This window comes from Chaetodon trifascialis, chromosome 20 (assembly GCF_039877785.1).
Source record: "Chaetodon trifascialis isolate fChaTrf1 chromosome 20, fChaTrf1.hap1, whole genome shotgun sequence".
NCBI lineage: Eukaryota > Metazoa > Chordata > Actinopteri > Chaetodontiformes > Chaetodontidae > Chaetodon > Chaetodon trifascialis.
The window spans coordinates 10881743-10902465 of NC_092075.1; the positions used below are offsets into that span (position 1 = coordinate 10881743).

General features: G+C 47.1%; 2 protein-coding genes across 2 annotated transcripts; one reads left to right on the forward strand and one right to left on the reverse strand.

Moving 5' to 3' along the window:
• Window positions 1-848: 848 nt before the first annotated feature.
• Window positions 849-4486, forward strand: car15 (carbonic anhydrase 15). The gene is made up of 8 exons (XM_070989109.1): window positions 849-1071; window positions 1208-1237; window positions 1766-1942; window positions 2023-2168; window positions 2275-2367; window positions 2453-2519; window positions 2608-2768; window positions 2857-4486. Exons 1-8 carry the CDS (start codon window positions 1020-1022, stop codon window positions 3079-3081), a joined length of 951 nt encoding a protein of 316 aa, XP_070845210.1. The 5' UTR covers window positions 849-1019; the 3' UTR covers window positions 3082-4486.
• A 2776-nt stretch (window positions 4487-7262) lies between these two features.
• setd1ba (SET domain containing 1B, histone lysine methyltransferase a) lies at window positions 7263-20301 on the reverse strand. The gene is made up of 18 exons (XM_070989379.1): window positions 20061-20301; window positions 19679-19830; window positions 19324-19422; window positions 18749-19019; window positions 17808-17929; window positions 16203-17306; window positions 13745-14485; window positions 13264-13437; window positions 13061-13154; window positions 12732-12940; window positions 12543-12624; window positions 12072-12443; window positions 10653-11945; window positions 10187-10353; window positions 9977-10102; window positions 9733-9852; window positions 9155-9292; window positions 7263-9048 (listed from the first exon to the last, which is right to left on the reverse strand). Exons 1-18 carry the CDS (start codon window positions 20119-20121, stop codon window positions 8875-8877), a joined length of 5499 nt encoding a protein of 1832 aa, XP_070845480.1. The 5' UTR covers window positions 20122-20301; the 3' UTR covers window positions 7263-8874.
• Between the last annotated feature and the right edge of the window lie 422 nt (window positions 20302-20723).

Sequence of the window (20723 nt, forward strand, 5' to 3'; positions counted from 1 at the left end):
ACATCCAATCTACAGCAATCAAAAGATTCAGATGATTTAAAGGAAGCGGATATACAGAGCACCTCACAGTGACTCATAAGGCAGCGGGCAGAGCAGAGATAGTGATACCCTGCTGGAAAAGCATTGTGGCCGGAGAAAAGAGGCTTTGTTCACGCGGGCCGAGTAGTGACAGAATCACATGATCTGCTTCTGGATGGGGGAGACGCTTAACGCTGAGCTGCTCAGTCAAGACGGTGATTGAGCTTATGAGGCAACATCACTTCTAAACTCACCACACCTGAGATGTCACAGGTTTTATACGTCAAGTTGAGGATATTAAACAAACGTGCTACATGATTAGTTCAGTATCATTTCATTTTTGGGAAGTTCTCTTATTTGAGGTGGGAGACATTTATGTGAAAGCATAAAATGACTAATCTAAAAATGAGTAATCAGCCAGTATATTTAGATTTTTACTCTGATTCTAACCATTAAAATAAACCACACACATGCAGCACATTTCTATTTGAAGCAAAGAGTGTTTCAGTGCTTTAATATTACTGTTAATAATGCAATTAAAATGGAAAACTATACATCTTATAATATGTTATTTGACAGTGATTTGAGGGATTCTTATGTGGATTATGTTTCCACATCGTTGTAGCTGTTCAGAGAGCTTTAGGTGCTGCTCTATATGAAACCATATATATTCTGTTCCCTTGTAATTCAGCGTGCCACACATCCTCTGACGTTCCCATGGGATGAATGGCTCTTGTTACTGGTCACTGTGCATCTATGCTGGCAGCATCAGGGGAGGGCGGGGGGATGGGGGGGGGGGGGTGAAGCTGTCCTGCATCAATGAGCCTGTTGATCAGAAAAGACCACTAGACTGGTAATGACACGGTTGACTGGTCAGAGCAGGGGAAAATAAAACTGGACTCTCACCTCCGTTCCGATTAAAGCAGGACGCTCGCTCTCATCTTCAGTCTACCTCAGATACCGACACCTGTCTGCATCCATCGGGCCGCTGCCGTCCGACGATGATTTGGACCGCTGCTCTCCTGGTGATTGTTGTTTCAAGCGTTCATTCAGGTGAGGGTCCTGGTCGAGTCTCACATGAGAAAAGCTTTGTTTTTTGCTTGTATTTATTTAAATTAAATTCGAGCTTGTAAAAAAAGGAGGAAAGAAAAATGGTTCTCATCATCTTTTTTTTTTTTTAATATTCCAGACGACTACTGTTACAGTGAGACGCATTGTGGTAAGTAACCTATGAAGTGCTTTTTAATTTTAAAACACAGACAGCAACATAAAGAATATGACTCATTGAAATGTGAACATCCTGATAAATACATAAATAATAGCACTGTGTTATTTTATTATTTATTAAATTAAAGCAAATATTCAAAGCAGATGTCATCTGAGGAATTATTTGAGGCCTCTAGAGGTGAAAGTATCATGTATTTGACAAGAAAAAAGCAAAGGTCAACGTCAGAAAATAAGGACATTTGAGTGTTAGTACATTTATTTTCTGTGACAAAACGTCCATTTAGAAGCTGTTCTGGAGCTCTTGATCGTATCACAGTCCTCCTCAGCAGAAAGCTCCAGAACAGCTGCTAAATGGACCTCGTGGTGAAAGCAGTGAACTTCTTAACTCCAAGATCAATAATGAACTTTCACATCAATATTTTTCTGTCTCAATAACCACCTGGAGGATTTACCTTGTGACCCCCCACCCCAGCAAGTCTTCCGTCTTTCACATCTGTTGCTCTACCTTCGCCATCCTCAGATCCTTATGCTTGGGGAGACATGTTCCCATCTTGTCACCCCTTACTTGAAGAGCTTCACTCTCCCATCAACCTGGACCACCAGATGACCAGAAATGAGTCTCTGGGATCTTTACATCTGGAGGGCTTTGATTCGATCCAAACCGGCTACTGGACGCTCCAAAACGACGGACACTCTGGTGAATATACAGCAGATACTGCCATGAACCTCTATTTTGTGCATTTGTGTTGGTGATCACACGTTTCTGGTTGCTCGCAGTCGTGCTGCAGGTTGGCAGTGGCATGTCGGTGAGCGGTGGAGGTCTTCCAGATGTGTACCACACCATCCAGCTGCACTTCCACTGGGGAGGCCCGGCCACCAACGGCTCAGAGCACACGGTGGACAGACGCAGATACCCGATGGAGGTACAGTACGGTCAGTAGGCAGCGCTACACTGTCACCATCCACCTGTCGCGGCAGGCTGGTGCAGTGGAGCCCTCCCTTAATATCTCTGTGCTTCTTGGTTTCTAGATGCACATAGTCAACATGAAGTCCATCCATCCGAATTTGACGGCAGCCTTGGACGATCCAACGGGACTTGCCGTTCTTGGTTTCTTTATTGATGTCAGTTTGTCTTGTCTGCTCTACAAACTGAAGCATTTTTAGTTCCTTTCGTGTAAATGCATCCTGATTTTGTCCTTTCTTGCAGGTTGTTTACGCAGACAATGTGCACTTTGGGCATATATCACAAAAGCTGTCCTCTGTTGCTTACAAAGGTTAGAGGACACACATAGAAAATGAATTTCTGCCCCGCTGTGTTGTTTGTAACTCTGCTCTCATTGCGGTTGTGCATCCCACCCCAAGGCCAAACTACTAGAGTCAAGCCATTTCCTCTGATGAGCCTCCTGCCCAAGCACAACATGAGTCAGTATTACCGTTATAATGGCAGCCTCACCACCCCTCCATGTTCTCAAGTGGTTGTATGGACTCTGTACGAAGTCCCCATCTACATCTCATGGTCCCAAGTAGGTCTCTTAAGTCAAAAATAGAAAAATCATGCAAATGGATCCCTGAGTGCCGTGAATAAACATGATTTTTATACTTTCTCCTCAGCTGGCTCAGTTTACCTCACAGATCTTCTCCACAGAGGAGGATGCAGAGCAGGTGACGCCTCTGCAGAACAACTTCCGGCACATCCACCCCACCTTTAGTCGCGTCGTCGCCATGTCCAGAGATGCCAGACTCCTCACAGGGACGGCCGCTCGTGCCCTCAGGTCAGCTGCGCCAGTGCACCTGCTTCAAATCATTTTGCTGGGAGGCTTTTTCTCTGGACTTTAGCGTTAAGTCCAAATCATGAAACAACGGCGGGCAAAGATGTTTTTAGGCTATGTTTCTGGGGTACAAGTGAAGAGTTTTCACATCTGTAGAAATGCTCGGACAAAGAACAAACATAAAAAACAAACTGTGAAGAAGAGTACTGTAAAACATTGAGTTGTTACTAAATGTCTCATGATTGTACCCCGCTGCCTCTGCAGGATTAACTCCATTAGTGCATTGAAAAATGTGATAAAATCTTACTAACAGTTTGAAATAATGTGAACTGAGCAACGGTGGCACTGAAATGTGTTTCATGATGGCAGCCATGTGCATAACATACATCATTTGGCTTTATTTGACAAATATTAAAACTGAATAAATGATAAAAGACAAAAGATAGATCTAGTGTAAGAGCTGGCAGCCATGCTAGCAGGTCAGTGTGGCTGTACTCGAGCTACATGCTAATGTTAGCATGCTAACATGCTCACAATGATAATGTTACCATGTTGATGCCATTATATTTGGTATGTTCATGTTGGTTTAACATGTTAGCATTCTAACATTTGCTAATTGCAAAGTACAGCTAAATGTCATTAGCTTGGCAAATATTTTGACAAAACAAAGTTTTGGAGAAATTTGAATGTTGACGGCACAAGAGGAAAAGCTTAGCAAGGCTAGCATGGCTGAAACAAAAGGGCAAGGTGAATAAAAAGTAAATATTATCATGTTTTAGTGGATTTAACATGTTTGCATCAAGTATTTTCATATTGCAGATCTCATAGTTTTAACTGAAAAGCCTGTAAGAGGGGCAGCAACTCATCTTGTAGTGCCATGTAAGCCGAAACGGAACAAGCCAGCACATGGTACATCCTGAGTCAAGTTAACTCAATAAAAGGCCCTTTTTCACAGACATTTTGACACGTCACCACGGGTGTAATTGATAAAATCAATAAGGGCTGAAATCCATTCATCTTGACCTGCTTCAGGGTTGTGTTATTTTACATGGCGGCTCGCTGACACGGCCCACTGACTGTCTCAAGTGGAACGCGCCCATTGTTAATGCCATTAGTACCACCTGTGCTTCTCCTGCTCTGACGAGTCAGAAGGTCAGCTGTGAAAAAGGCCCGCTGAAGAACGCAGAGCTCATTAAGAAAAGGAGCTGAGGTAAACTCGAGGTAAGAGTCCTCTAATGAGCCGACTCTCCTGCATCCAGCATGCAAAATATGATGTATGAGTGTGCAACATTTGCCTATTTGCCAGCAGCATGTAGAGAAGTTTACACATAGACTGCAATGAACAGCTGCCAAAACACCTGCAGAAGAAAGTCTATCGTCAACGCTCGAATGTCAGTTCACAATTTTCCTTTTCTTTTTACTGAGTCTCTTGTAATATTTTCTGTATTCAAACAATAAACGTGCACATCCTATCCTGTGTCACAGTGGCTGATTTGAGTCGTGAGAGACATTTGTGTTTTCTCTTTACATTGTTTCCTGTTTGCTGAGGCATTGGCTATTATGCAAAAAGGCTCCTGTGAGTTGTAAATCTGCGGCGAAGGTGTCGGCGTCAAGATGAAAGGTGGAAATAACACAACGCAGAACATGCACATGCAGTCTGTGACACCACACAGCCTGTGGGGGAATCTAAAGTTTATCCGGTTCATTTTGTCTCTGAAACAGCAACAGTGCAACGATTAAAAACACCACGACAGTTTCTCTGTGCTCACCAAAGGAGTTTAGAAACATGACCAACAGAACAAGAGAACGCAGCTGGAGTGATAAGGTCTGACCAATCAGATCACTCGGCGTGGAGGCGTGTGTTCCTCTGTTTCATAGCTTTCCCCGCTCGTTCTCCCGTCCCTTCATCTCTCCTAACCCTAACCCACATGCAGTCATGTTTCTACATTGCATAGACTTACGTTCACTTCCTGGAGACTGAGCCTAGTACTGAACCACTACACCTACCTGACCCTAAACCTAAACCTAACCTACTCTCATGTCAACCCAAGTCTTCACCCTAAAATTGAACCTGCTGTGGTGCAAATGAAAGTGACAACAGGTGCAGTGGAGAGGCAAAATCAATACAACCCCCCAAAAGGAAGGGAATGGTTTTGCATGTGGTGGACAATTGCTCTCTCCTTCCTGACTGATTCCTCTCTAGTCTTGAGTTCTGTTAGCGGCCTTGTCACTGCTGGTAGCATGAGGCTGTGCCTGCAGCCCAGTCAGGTTGCACAGCCCCTCCAGGATGGAACAGAAGGAGCACTGCCAGAGCCTGACGAAATGACCTCCAGTAGGCTACTGGTGTGCATGTTTCTGACCAAACTGTCAACTTGTTGACTCACCAGGAGCATGCCCAGACGTTTTTTGGAGTGTGTACAGGCACGCGGGGGCCAAACACACTGCCGAGTCACATTATGAGTTGCCGCGATGAAATTCATGCAAGCTGGATTCATTTTTTCCTTTGATTTTGGGTGCCCTCAGTGATGATCAATGATTTTGGTTTCCATTGACTGTTACATCATTTTATTCAAAGATTTAAAGATTTTCAACTTGAATAATTCCTTCATCATAATCCAATGTGTTTTTTAAGTGTTCCCTTAATTTTTCTGAGCAGTGTATGTCCCCACAACCTGAGTGATAAACGTCCACATGCACTCTCTCTATGGACTGTGTCCCTGCCAGGGTTGGCAAAGGTGACGTCGGGCTGCAGATCTGCGCTGAAACAAACCCAGCAGCAGCTGAATTCACTGACTAATAACAGAGAGGACACCAAAGGAGGAAACGATGAGTGAAATCTGCAGAGACGTACGCTTTAAACTCGGGCCCTCGAGACTCGACTCGCTAAACGACTTGACACACATTCAAGCTTTCGTTTTGAAAGTGAGACCCTGGAGCAGTGACAGACAGGTCTTGCGTGGTCACATTCTTGTTGCATGTTTAACCGTCAGACCTACATGTATGCGTTGATGGGATTACACATCAGCCCCGCCCACAGAGCTTTGAGACAAATCATGTGCTGTCATTTTAATGATCACACTCAGACACATTCACATCTGGAGCAAGATCAGTATAGACAGTCACATCTGAGAGCTCCTGAGCAGCTCAGGGGAGTAGCTGGGGGTCAGGGGGTTCGCTCAGTGGTGGATATCTTTCTTTCACCACTCAGATTTATTTGGGGGCTCACCTTTAGGCCTTTGTTTTGAAGTGTTCAGGTGAATGCTTTCGTTATAGGTGGCGTGAATCATACCGGCTGTGTGTGTGTGTGTTTGTCAGAGGACAGTGAATCACATGAGCAGACCCTCCATCAAATCTCCCTGACACAGAGCCATTGTTTGGTCAGCTGCTGTTCCCATTCATGAAAACTCAGGATCAGTCAGACTCTGTGGGTTCATTTCAGATCAATGAGTAAATCCTCCTTCATGAAAAACAGCCACTGTTTATTGGATGTATGCAAAAATGCTTTATTTCCATTTTTTTTCCTTTTTCATACATTTCTTGTGTAATAAATAGACATGAGAAACAGGCTGATGCTTCAATCCTCTTCCCATGCCGATTCTGCACCTTTTTGTTTTTTTCTCCACACCGCAAACAACTTTTCATAGAATTTACAACAGAAAATAAAAAAACAAAGCTTGACACAAGCTGAATTTCCTGCTACCAGCTCGTCGCTCGCCTCATATGTTACATAGACCTCTGAGCTGTGTTCATGTAGCAAATCCCAGGGAACAAAAATATATATATATTTATATAGTTATTCACAGTTACAGTATTTACATATTCTAGGATTACAAAGCAAATGGGCAGAAAATGAAGACGTTTCTACAAGAAACAATCTTTCAAAAAGGGAGGTGGAGACTTTTCCTGTACACAGTGGACCTTTCTTTAAATAAACAACCTCTGAAACCCTCAGATTCCTTTTACAGATCCCTGAAAATATCTTTAAATACTCAGTCTTTTGTTAAAAAAAAGAGAGAATTTTATCTTAAAAGTGTTACCCCTGTGAAGATAAAAAAGCTTTAGATCTTCTGTACAAGTAATCATATACAATATAAACATCACTGGTGAGAAAAAGAAAATCTCCACAATCAATCCAACTGAAAAGCAATGACTGACTTGGTCTTGAGGGGGCAACTGATTGGCTAAGAGAGGGCGACCAGCTGAAGTGCAAGCCTTGAGTGCATTCATTTTTTTTTTTTTTTCTTTTTTATCTTAATGAGTTTAGAAAGAAAGGACGACCCTGGCGGACTCCTGTGAGGCCCGCCGGGCCGCAAAAAACACTTCTGTCTCGCAGGAAACACTGAACGCTGGTTGACAAATAACTGCTGCAGCTGAAGAGGAATCTGTGAGCACACAAACATGAGACGGTCACCCCTGGCACTGATGAAGGAAGCCGAAACATGGCCATCAAACACCCACAGCCGTGACAAAAAAAAAGAAAAAAAGGCAGCAATTCTTTGCACATGCATGTGAACACAGCTCCAGGTGACAGCTCTCTGAAAAAAAACAGATGTTTGCACCTGTCACCTGCCCGCTCAGGTAATAAACAGTTACACATTCATATGGCACTTAAAATGAGAAGTCGTTATTTCTTCCAATGATGGAAAATTTTCCAAACGCTGCCCAGCGGATGTAGTCAGGAATTCGTTGCTTTTTCATTTTCTTTCTGCGCAATCGGTCGGCCTTCTGCGCTGCGGCCTACAGGGGGCAGTGCACTCACATTTACATACACTGAGATATGTTGATAAGTTCTCTCAATCAGAAGCCTGACACACACATTCACACACATTCACACACACACGCACGCACGCACGCACGCACACACACACACACACACACACACACACACACACACACACACACACACACACACACACACACACACACACACACACACACACACACACACACACACACACACACACACACACAGTTATAGTGTCTTTGAAGAAACAAGCAAGAGGAGATCTACCTAAACCAAACTGGAAAACACTGGAATATTAATACAAATTTTGCACGTCATTTTTAACTTTTTGCATAAACTAATAGGAAGCAGCATGATCCGTCATTGGCTGGTGAGAGCACGTGTGATATCCAAATATTCCAGATTTTTTTTTTTTTTGAGGCAGGACTTAATCATTTTTGTTGCTTGAATTCTCTTTTTATCAGTTTGATTGGTTTCCAAGAAAACTGGTGCAGAGGAGGTAGGAGCGAGACAGCAGGGTTGCAGTCCATGGCGGGCCACGACACGCTGTCGCCGCTGTCACCGTCCCGCCTGCTGCCGGGTGGAAGCAGTGCCGTCTGCCATCTGCTTAGGTGCCGACCATGACTTCCCCAACAGAGAGGCGTTTTCCTGGTGGGCTTGTGCGTCTCAACAGCGTTAGTAAGCAGCTGAACATGTGAGTCTGTGTTGATTTTTGTACCACGTGTGGTGTACATAAAGCTTATGAGACTTAACGAGGGAAAAACTGTACAAAACCAGGACTGGACGTGAGAGGGAACCGTGCTGAAATACTGTCCGACGTTGAGAGGAGGGGGAGAAAATGCTGCACCAGCAAGTCAAGTGTTGAGTAAATTCTGGGTCACGGGCATAAAAAACTATGCGGTTTTCATTTCATGAGCACCATTAATCGTAAACGATCTAGAGTTAAACGTGTGAAGAGTGCCTTACAGGTAGCTGAACTCCATCCGGACGACTCGCAGGTTTCTGCTCCCAAACAAAACCTTCACTCTTCAGCTCCTCCTCGTCCGGGGTCTCGACGTGCATGCGTCTGGGGAAGTTTGAGGACAGCGCTTGGCGAGGATGGACCTCGGGTGGACGTTAATTCAGCGTTCCCCGACAGTTCTCAGCCCCACACAAACAGGGGATCTTCTCGTCCTCGATGGGGAACTTGTAGTCGTACGTGATCTCCTCGTTGACGTTAATGGGCTGCCTGGAGTAGATCACGATCTTCTTCTGGGACTCCACTGTGATGACCTTCGCATAACAGTTAGGCTGAAAGAAAATAATTAGAATATTAATATAATTAGAATACCGTTGTTTTCCAACTCTCTGTTTCATGCTTTTATAAGAAAGGGACACTGTGCAGATGCTGTCTTACGTTGCAGCTGTGGTTGATGAAACGGGCGAAGTTGCCGCACTTCGTAGCATCTATGATGGTGTCGTGGTCGACACGGAACATGTAGCTGCTGCCGATGCCCTCCTCCTCGTAGCGCTTCTCCCGCATGTCCGCGATCACCTGCCAGTGGAAGAGGGTCACTTGTTAGAGGTTTTGAGGGCTGCGCAGACCTGCGTAACTCGTCGGTTCTGGTGCTTTAGCAAACGATTCACATTCTGACCCTTGACCCCCATTAAGTGAGAAAAGTTTGTGACCTCATTCGACTGGAGTGAAACCTGAGTGAAAGTTTAACCTTTTTTTTTGTTACAAACTGAAATGCATTTTGTAGCCCACATGCACACAGTATAATCCATCATAAAGTGTGAATTATTCATATCAAATATTTCTTCATTATCAAATCCTGGAAAAGAAAATGTGAAACATATATCTACATTTTGGACGAATAAGAAACTGTGACAGAAACTGTGTGTGTCAGATGAATGGAAGTCGACTGGTGTGTAATAATTGTTCACATGCCTGCAGAATACCCGTTTTAAATGAAGCAATCGACAGCCCCTCACCTGTCTGATGTTCTGCCCCACGTACTCGATCACCATTTCGTCCGCAGCAATGGGCTCCATAGCAAACAGACCCCAGTCGTGGATGTGCGACTTGCAGAATCTGATCTTTTTCTTACGGAACTGAAAAGAGAAAGGTGGAGCAAAGTGTCAGGACCGGTGTGCGCCAACTGCCTGCCTCTGCTGCACCTGTCTGTCTGTCTGTCTGTCTGCTCACTGGACCAAAGTTCTGTGGGTCTGCGTTTACCTTAAGCTGGTTGAACTTCAGCAGGTCACTGTCGCACGCGAACGAGGACAGCAAACGCCGCTGCTCCGACCGCCGCTCCGAGCCAGCTCTGGTGGAGGCGTGGACCTGGGCGGGAATACTCATACCCTGCAGAGAGAAGGTGGAGTCAGATGTGTTCGCTCACAGCAGGTTCACATATATCTCACGTATAGGCTGTTGTCTGCAGCCCACCTGTGTGTCGACCGGCGGCTCCTCTGACTGCAGCCTCGTGCTCTGGAGGTACTTGATCTTGTCCTTCTTGTCGATCTTGTAGTATCCCTCACTTCGCGCGCAGCCGGTCATGTGATCCCTCATGCCATCGTCTCTCCTCTTTTTCTTCACCCAAGGGATATTGGTAGGTGCAGGGGAGTCAAGGAATACACTGAAAAGGCCTTGAACCACAGCTGAGATACCAAAACACTTCTGAAGCTCGACAGATAATCACTGCCAGCCAAAAAGTTCCTCACTTTCACCACCAGAGGGGGCTGCTATTTGATACACACAGTACAAAACAACTTCTCAAAAAAGAATAGTGTTATTTCACTGGGCTGATCACCTAGATCAGCACTTTGTAACTTTGTTTTGAAAAGTGACATATACATTAATATTACTGGTTGCTTTTGCTGTATATCAGCCGATGTTAAGCAGTAAAGGATATGAGGATGGTTGACCCACAGCGTGTCGTTGAGCCAGTCGTTGCCGTTATCCTGCTGCAGCATCTTGTCATATGTGATCTGCAGAAGCCGCACGTCCTCCTCGTCTATACCTTCGTTCCAGATGTCATACAGGATGGTCATCTCCTCAAACTCAGAGCGCGGGGTGAAATATGGCCGGGGAGGTGAGGTGACGGGGGACAGGCTGTCCAGCAGCAGCTCCTCCCAGCCTCGCCGCGGCCTCCGTGCAGGCTTCACGACCACGGGTGCCTCTTCTTCGTAGGACAGGAAGCCGTCTTCTGCAGGCAAAACCGTCTGAGGCTCCACCTCTCCTTCCCGGAAGTCCAGGCTTGGGTGGTTGGGGGACTTGGCAGACATCCTTTGCATGGATAGATCAGCAAGATGTATGTCGTGAGGCAGAGGGGTGGACTCAAATGAGAGCTCCGAAGACTCGTCAGCTGCAGAGGCAGCTGGGGTCTTCTTGCCTTTGGGACGTCCAGGTTTCCTCTTTGATGGGGCAGTATCTGATGGCACAGGGATATCTACAGTGAGACCAGCGGGCAGATCTTCAGGGACACTGGCTGAATGCTCTGTTCCAGCCGACAGGGCCTGGTTAGGAAGGGCGCTGATGGGCGGCTCCTTAAAAACCGGTCTATCGTCCAGGCTCTCAGAGGATATTTTTCTATTAAGAGTCAGTGCTGTGGGATCAGGGAAGACGGGGGTGAAGGTTAAGTCTCTTCCTGGAGTGCGGGGGACTCCAGCACTAAGGACGGGGGACTGCGCAGGGTAGGAAAAGGGGCTGCCAGGGATGTGCGGGGAGCTAAGCATCAGGCTGCTGCCCGTCAGCGGGGCATCGCTTCCAGGTGTGATGGGCACCGTGTCCGTGCTCTGGGACTTGCCCAGACTTCGGGCACGCTCCATCAGGTCCCTGCCCGGTGTGCGGGGGATATCCTCGTCTGTGGGGAGCCTGGCCCGCTGAGGGAGGTCAGGCAGGGGACCAGGGGGTGGATGAAGGAGGGAGCGGCCTTCTACTGCCGGGTGAGGAGGGAGTGGGAGGTGCATTAAAGAAGCGGAGGCAGATTTGGGGACAGGCGTGTTTGCATCTAGGTGGGATGGGGCTAGTGGACCCGGGGTGCAGGGAACTTCCTCAGGCTCTCTTTTACCTTTGGCTTTTGTCTCCTGGTAGCTGTCGGGCAGGGCGCCTGTGGGAGTGGGTGGCCGAATGTTTGCTACATGCTCCCGAGGTTCAGACTTCAGCACGTGAATGCTGCCGTCTACGCTGATGTCTGGCTCTTTGACTACAAGACGAGAAAAAGGATTCATTTCATTTAAGCTCTGAAAACAATACTTCAAAATCATGAAGAGCTCTGGAGAAATTCTACACGTTTGACCTGAATAATACAGATTTAGGAGCAGACGCTCACCTGGGATGCCTTTGGGTGACAGCGGCTTCAAGTCCTTCATCACCTCCTCCTCGGGACTAGGAGGTCTGCGTTTGGGCTTGCTGCTTTGCACCTCCCTGCTTCTCTGGTCCTCCTTATCCTCTGGGGCTGGTCCCGGAGGAGGGCTTTGTGCCGTTGTCTCTGACTCCCTCTCCTCTTCATCAGAGGACGAAGATGAAGAGGATGAAGAGGACGAGGAGGTCTTGGCCTCTTTGCCTTCGGCCTCCACATCGTGTGCCGTCGCCGCCTCTTTGTCCTCCTCATCCTCGTCCTCTTCCGAGCTTAACTCGTACTCAGAGGAGCTCTCTTCTGAGGAGTCTGAGCTGGTCTTGGAGGAACTTGAACTCTCGGCTTCTGCAGATACGAGACAAAAAAAAAGTTAAATTACACACAACAAACTAAAGAAAAACAACAAAAAAAAACCTGTCTGTTGCTGTCTGATATTTTATGTACCGTCATCCGACGAATCCGAGGAGGTGCTCTCACTGGATGAGTCTCCCTCGTCTTCATCATCACCCTCCTCATCGCCACTCTCCTAAGAGATGATTACAAATCATAAAATTTTGTTAAAAATGCACAAATATTCAATGCAGACTGTGAAACACAGACACACAATTAATGGTCATTTTTCAGAGGACTTACATGACCTAACAGCCTATCAGCAGCTTTCGCTTCATCAGGCTCCTCCTCCCTGTCAGATAATGACTCCTCCTCTTTCCCCGAGGTGTCCAGCTCCTCCTCTCCCTCACTGTCCAGTTCAAGTGGCCGCGAGTGCCGTCGCTTCGATGCCATACCGTCGGCGTCCATTTTGGAATCGTCTGAAGGGAGCTCAGCTGGGTCTCGATCGCGGTCTGACAGATGAACCACAGGATAAATGAGTTGTTGGCGATTTCATAACAGCAGGAGAACTACGAGTGTAAAAGTGTGGCCCAAAGAGAATTTGCTCTGTTGTATTGACAGTGGAGGGTTACCTTCATCCTCCAGCTCGTCATCGACTGGCGTTGAAGGCCGGGCTCGTTTGCTGTCGCCTGCTGATGCAGCCTCAGGTGGGTCCTTTCTCTTCACCTGAACACAACACGCAACCGTTGACCACTGACAGGCAACTCAACCGGTGGAAAACATAAGAGCCTCCCTCCATGTCCTTGTTTACCAAAAAACTAATTTCAAGGCTCACCTTGAAGGAGGGCAAGCGGATGGCTCCTCGCAGACTGATTCCCAGGCCCATTCCCTCATAGCCCAGCCCCTCGCCCTTGTTCCAGTTCTCCAGCAGACTTGAACCCATCGTCTCTTTGGGTTTGGGTCTTTCTTCTTCTTTCCCCTCTGTACCCTTCACCGGTGTCAAAGATGCCTGGGAGATAAAGAGCGGGATCTTTAATGCCAGGCAGTTACTCTATTAACAAACATTATAATGAACAATACAAAAGTGCAAGAGTATAATCTGCAAATAATCTGCAAACTGAATGACAGGTTCTTCATGTCCCTGCAATGCATGGCCTCTATCATACATTATTAAATCATATATAGGGACCTTACGAGACTGTTTTGGTGATGTATTTAACAGAAGGCGGCGTCGGGAGTCAGTACAGGTATACGTTTACCACACATACTGTGCATGTGCTTTGCCTCTTTGACTAAAACTGTACTGTATAACTCACCTTTGCAGAGCGTTCCTTCTTATCCCACCAGTCATCAAAGGCTCTAAAAGCCACCACCTCCACCATTTTGCGGTTGAGGTCCCTCTTCATGATGGCCTTCAGCTCTTTGACAATGACCAGCAGCACACCGTCAACAGTGGCCTTGTGGGGATCCTCCTTTTTGGTCTCATATCCAGGAGGAGGAACAGTAGGGTTGAACTTTGGTATACTCGGATGCTGCCACTGTTGTCCGGGTGCTCCTGCGCCGCTAGGTGTGGCACCCATAGACAGAGGAGGGTACGGTCCCCCAAATGGCCCTGACGCACCACCGTCCATAAAATGTGGATAAGGATAAGGCCCTCTCGTCTGAGCCATGCGACTCAACATCTGCTGCTGCATCTGGAAGGACATGGGAACAGTGCTCCACTGCAAGCAGTTCATCAGCTCCATCTGCATCAGTGGCATCATGCTATGAGGGTAGGGGCCCATGTGTGGCAGCATATGGGGAGGCACTCCGGGATGACCGGCCAGGTGAGCAGGATGCCCCGGGACGGCAGAGTGAGGGGCCAGGTGGTGATGTGGGATCGGGAAGCCGGCCTGATGTGGGAGAGGGGGAAAGCCGGGAGGAGGGATGGAGATGGTCTGCATCGGTGACACTGCTGAGTTTACAACAATGCCCTTTCCACAGTCTCCGCTGCTGATTGGAGTCCCTGGCATCTCATCGTCAGAGATTTCCATGTCTTCTCCTGACGACTGGTGACCCTGAGAGAAAAGGGGACAGCCTGTCAGGACTCTGCAAGGTCAACATCTCTTTTTCACAGGTTACACAAGTGCAATTATCTGCCCCTTTTTATCTCTATGATAACGGAGCAAACACCATCTACTTCTGAAGACCTTAAGATAAGGTCAAAACCCTCAGGAAAAGGCAAGCAATTTCAATCTGCACCTTTGGCATTAACTAATTATGTGTAGAACTTGACATTTTTTCAATAATAGTTCTGATACAATAGAGTTTTAGTCAAGATACAAAACTGTGATTTTCTTTGGATACCTTACTGTAAGAAAAATAAACATTTATTTAACAAAATAAGCAGAAGTTCTCAAATGTTTCATGTCTAAAAACAAGCAGGCATGAGATAACTTTGCCTGAGTAAAACTGGCAGATTTAAAAAAAAAAATAAAAAAAAAAAATCAGCAAATATTTGATCAAAGAATAAATAAACAAGATTGTGAATCTGACCAGGCTGCAGCACTCGGTGCTGTAGGTCGGACACAGTTTGGTCGATGCAATAAAAAAAAAAAAGCACTGAGGTCTGTGAGTTGCTCAAAATAAGGGCAACAAATGATTAAAGGGCTGATCTGAGTTCAAAGTTTAGCATTCGTGTGAGCACAGTCAAACACACCTGCCCGTGTCGGTGGTCAGCATGTTTCCAAACAGACCTGTTTGCTCAAGTTCACACTATTTATTCCTCAGACCAGAGTGGATAATATGAATGCGACACTTGCACCATTAAACAGATCAGTGTTGAATTCTCGTCCCAGCTGTTTGTTATTCTAAAAGAATCTCTGTTACAAGTTCTGCAGAGGCTATGTAGAGTAAACTCAGCATGGGAGTGCCGTCGTTACCCAAATGACCTGTTTGCAGTGCTCGCTTTGTGATAACTTGAAATGTGAGACACGAGACGCTGCGGCCAATCCTGACTGTCAGGCTCAGCAAAACCAGGAAGTGTGGTGCTGAATGGGGCCAACAGCCAAACTGTGTTTTCGTCCATGTGAGCGTGTGTCGGAGTATTAGAAAGAGGAAACAAGAGTGTTCAATTCCCCAACAGCGCAACAGCTCTTATTTCTCCTTTCAAAGCGCAGCACAGAGTGTAGAAATTCAACAACACAGGCCAGATGGTGTTACTGTGACTTCAAGCAGGGAGATCAGCTTCATATGAATGTGAAGGTATTTGTGAGGCTGCAAGTTATTCATCAACAACTTTTCATTCATAACTTTTCCCCACTGTTCTACCTGCTTTTACATGGATATTCAGAGACTACTGCACTATCAAACACACCTTTTTAAAGGTAGTTCTGAGACAAATGTCATTTTAAAGACATTGCTTCTGTTCACACATCAAACAGCATCAGTTAACTGAAACAGCAGACATCTTTTTCTGCGGTAGCTTCATACATGGATTGTTGCGAAACCGGAACTTCCTTTTCAAGGCAGAATGAAACAAAAGAGAAAGTTTACTACAACCAACGTGCACTGAAACGAGACCTCACTTCCTGTGTCCTCTGCGTAACTGTCATTCAACGCTGTGAGTGCACAGCAGCACCATGCTGTTATCAACTCATTAAAACTGTCAATGTGAGCTCGTCTCAGCGACATGTTCAATGTGAAATGTAATAAACATATGGAAAGATGCATATTATTATGTAAACAAGCAGTTACCTGTTTCATGCAAATGCAAGAAAACCGTCTTTGTCTTACCGTGTCCATTTTATCAGTGGGAGTGTGGCCTCGAAAATGTCCATCTTTGAGGTCACTGTTGCTCGTCTTCTCCTGGACAGGAGAGCTGATTCTCTTGAGCAGGGAGGCAGTTCCAGGAATCGGCTCTTCATCTTCCGAGTCTGGCAGTGGGGTCGGGCTGATGTCCTCCAAGCCTGTGCTCGAGGGACGGGAATTTTGCTGGCCACCTTGGGAGCTGCTCGTGTAAGGGGGAATGGGGGATAGCTGGGAGGACGAGGAGGAAATGGGACTTCCCTCCATTCGCACCTCAGTGTCCGAGTCTCGCTCCTCCAGGAACGGCAATAGTTTTGTCCTTTTCTCCTTGAGGAGCATCTCGATGCGGGAGTCCAGGCTATTGCGCTCTGGATCCAGTGTGGGGGAGCCAGGTGAGGGGCAGTGCTCTGGCGTTTGTGGAGGAGGGGTGGTCGGATGGGGCACGGGCTCCGGTGGGGGCTCTGGGATCGGAGGAGTTTCTGGCCTCTCCTTGACGGGCAAAAAGTCAGTGGCAGCGGCCAGAGGTGGCTGCGGCGGTCGGAGGTACTCACCCTCCCTTTGGGCTGGGTGATGGAAAGCTGGCTCTGACGGGGGGAAAGCAGGGGGCAAAGGAGCCTGGTAAGGCGAGAAGGCAGACTTGAAGTTGGGCGTAGCAGGGGGAGGCGCTGTGTAGGTGAAGGAGGGGGTAGAGGGTGGAGGTTCTGGTGGGGTGACTTGGTGCTGTTTGAAGGGAGCCTGTTCGGACGTCGTACTTCGGTACATGTTGCTGCGGTACTGAGGCCTCTCCGGTCTGCGGTTGTATGCATCCTGGAACTTACTCTCGTGTCTGCGAGACTTGTAACCTCCGGAGCTCTCGGGCCGGCTGGCCTGGTACGCAGGTGTGGACTGCCGACTGGAGTAATTGGAGTCTTGAGAGAAGGGCGTACCTGTCTGGCGTGGGGTATGAGGGGTTCCCTGGGACTGCGGCGTGTCCTGCCTTAGGCTGGAGTAGCCCGTCTCCAGGGACAGAGGAGTGGTGGAGCTGCTGGGTGGCAACGTTCCTCCGACAGCAGACATGCTGCTCTCTGACAACCTGCGGATGGGCTCGCAGGCCTGCGAGGAGACAAACAGGATGGGAATGAATCGAGGTGCCACAGAAAAACATGCACGCTCCTGACACTTTGTTGAGAATGTTTTTAAGTTGCAACTTATGCTGTCATGCTAAAGAGCTGGATGATTGCCTGGGCGATCTCATGCCACAAGGCCAAAGTGCAGGTTTCAATGGCATTTTTGATTTCAGTCCACAGGCAAGGGTCTGGATAACATTTCCTCTGCTCTACTCCAACACCTGCTGCGCTGATAAAGTGGATCATACATAACGATGCCGGCACAGATTGGCAAGTTGGTTTACTTCTACAAAGCGACGCTACAGTTCAGTAATCACATCTGCACAACAGAATGCAACTGCTCTCCAGGCTGACCTTGCAAAAAACAGTAGAGGCTGTACTCTGACTCCCACTGTCAAAGTTAAGGGAGTGATTTCATAAAAACCACAATCATGCACAACAAATGAATAAAAAAATCTATTTTGCATATAGTTAGAAGACTGTTTACCAGTAAGGCTTCTGCCAGGCTGCGAGGGGAAACTTCTCTGGCCTCCTCTCCACCGACAGGCAGGGTCCGCGGAGTGTAGCTGCCATTCATCAGGAGCTGGAAGTACCTGAGGCGATTCTCACCTGCAGAATGGTAAACATGTGTGGGTCTGATGCCTAGTTTATAAAGCAGGCTAAATGCCAGGGAGCTTTATTGAAGCGCGTCTAACCCAAACCAAAATGTAGGAGCCTTACAAACTAATATTCTGCATCATTTATAAATACTGTTAATATATTGTAATCCAAAACATGTGATGCATACAGCCGATGCAGTAAAAACATGGCCTGATCATGCCTTCAAAAAATTAACATATCCTACACAATATGCAACACTCACCAACTCCAATTCTTATTTAGATTCTATAAAACAATTATTGCCAGTAAGAACTGCACAACACTGTAATTAAATCACATAGAAATTAGCACAGATGCCAAACTGCTGCCAGTCAAATAACAAATACTCAACAATGCCCTGAGAGGAACTTCAGTTTCTGTTCTGCATCAGCAGTCGTGGAATAAAAACGAAGGCAAAAAAAAAAAAAAAAAAAAACACGACTAAAATTCAAGCGTTTTTCATTTCAATGTATCGGTGTGAAGGGGAGAGGACTCTGACAGATCGCGTCTGTTTGTTTACAGGTCTGAAATTATGCACAGTGGGAGTACATGGCACCCTCAGCTCTGGGCTTGTGGGAGCAGGATAACATTCAATGAAATTCAATTATCCCACGTTACCAGGCAACGCACGTAAATTCACACACGTGACCCCTGTCCTCCGAATGATTCAAAAAAACAAGGCAACGTTTCCACGTAAAGCATCGCTTCGCTCCTGCAGCGGAGTGCGGGCTGATCGTGCTTAAATGTAGGTTACTCGTCTTTTCCTCGAACAGCTGAATCTCTGTTTACCTTTCGGGTCCAGCTCCACGTGGATGATGTTTCCCATAACAGACGTGTCGTGGAGCGACTGCACGGCCACTTTGGCGGCTTTCACGCTCTCAAAAACAACTTTGGCAATTCCCAGGTGCTTCTTGTTCTTCGGATTGTACAAGATCTCCACCTCCTCGATTTCTCCAAATTTCTTGCACATGTCGGTAAGAAATCCTTCCCTGATGTTGTCGTTCAGCCTGGCGAACGTCACCTCCTTTGGAGGCACGGGGCCGATGTAACACTCATCGATCTGGAGGAGGAATGAGGGGAGTTAATGTCATGAGTGCTTTGGGGTTAACGTTGCGCCATGTAGGGTCATTTCTGACAGCTGAGATAAGAACAGTAGTGCCAGAGGGGGAACGATGAACACGCAAATCCAATCAGCCCTCTGCACGCATCAGATTGTGCTTATTTTGGATTTCACAGCCCTCCGACAATCATACTTTCACTCCACATCCAAAAGATGAGTGAAGGGGGGTGTGTCTGCAACTTTTGACAGCCCCCCTTTTCCACATGGAAAAAGCGGGCATCGTGCTTTCTGTCAGAGTACATACCTTAAACTTCGGCACCGGAAGGTCCGTCTCTTTGTACTTCGTCCAGAGACGACCGATCCTCGGGTCTCGGACGATGTCCACTGGTGGTATCCCGGGGTTCTGTGGGAGAGGAGGGGGGGGGGAGACACAATACTGTTATCCATCCCATTCACAACTTCACAGAGCTCGAACTTGTTGCAAAGTACTTTTACGCAATCCGGACGCGGCGTTTGATCAAAACGTGCGCCTCCGACACGCCGCTCGAGATGCTGGAACATGCCCGTGGCCGGCCACGGCAACACGGCCGCATTGTAACCTATCATGGAGGTCGGCTACTCGGTTACTATTGTAGCCGCGTCAAATGCGGTCCACTTACGGGCATGCTGAAAGTCTGCCCATCGTAGCGATACAGCTTGTGGGATCCCTTCTTCAGCGCCGGGTCGATGATCAACTTGTAACTTCTCCAGTGGTGACTCCGCTTCTCTGCCGAGCCGCAGACGGGATGACTGTCCATGCCGTTCGCCAAACCTGAAACGACAGGCAGCGACAGGGAGAGAGGAGCTACCGTGAGACAACGCTTACCACGGTCCCGTTAGCAGCCCCCAACACTTTGTAGCAGCCAAACGTTACAGATGGGTGACTTCGGTGGAAGGGGTTAGCCCAAGTGAGAGCGAAAACGGGATCTAGCGTATATCCCAGTTACGGAAAACAGGCATTAGGAGGGCTGGAGAAAGAGGAAAAAAAAAGAACAAGCTTACTTGAACTCTGCTTTCTGCCATGGTCTTCGTTCAGTCTGTTTCTTTCGCCTGGCTTGGACATGGTTCGTCCGATCGAGTAATTTCTCTTTGATTGATGAAACGACGGAAATCGCTTTCCTTTCGCCGCTTACATTACATGATTTAGCTTGAAGAATACTGCCTCCTTTTCGGCGAGAGCCAACACATATTGTGTGCCTCTGGTCTCTAGCTTCTGTCTCTCCCACAATACACCGCTAGGCTTGCCCACCTCCGATGCTAGCCGCACATTCGCTACGAACTTATTTCTATTTCCACTGCTCGTTTAACGCTCATATCATCGTGTATAAAGTGCTTATATTTTTAAACCACGTACGTGTGCATACGTGAGTATATTCCGGCGCTGGTAAACAGTTTCGTGTCGCCAAACCTCTGATTCGTTTTTTTGTGTCGAATCTGCCGGTTGCATTTACTCAAAATGGCAAACACAAGATAGACACAGGGGGCAATATCTTCTTAACTGCCACCACAGGCAATAAAAATGATTCGCTCGCAGGTGTTCTGTGTACAGACCAGCGGCCGTTCACAAATTCAAACATGTTAGGCCTTATTTGAAAACACAGACAAGTCAATGAGGACTCCGCTGCTGTTGTTGTTGAGCAGGGGGATAGAATTTTAATGCGAAAC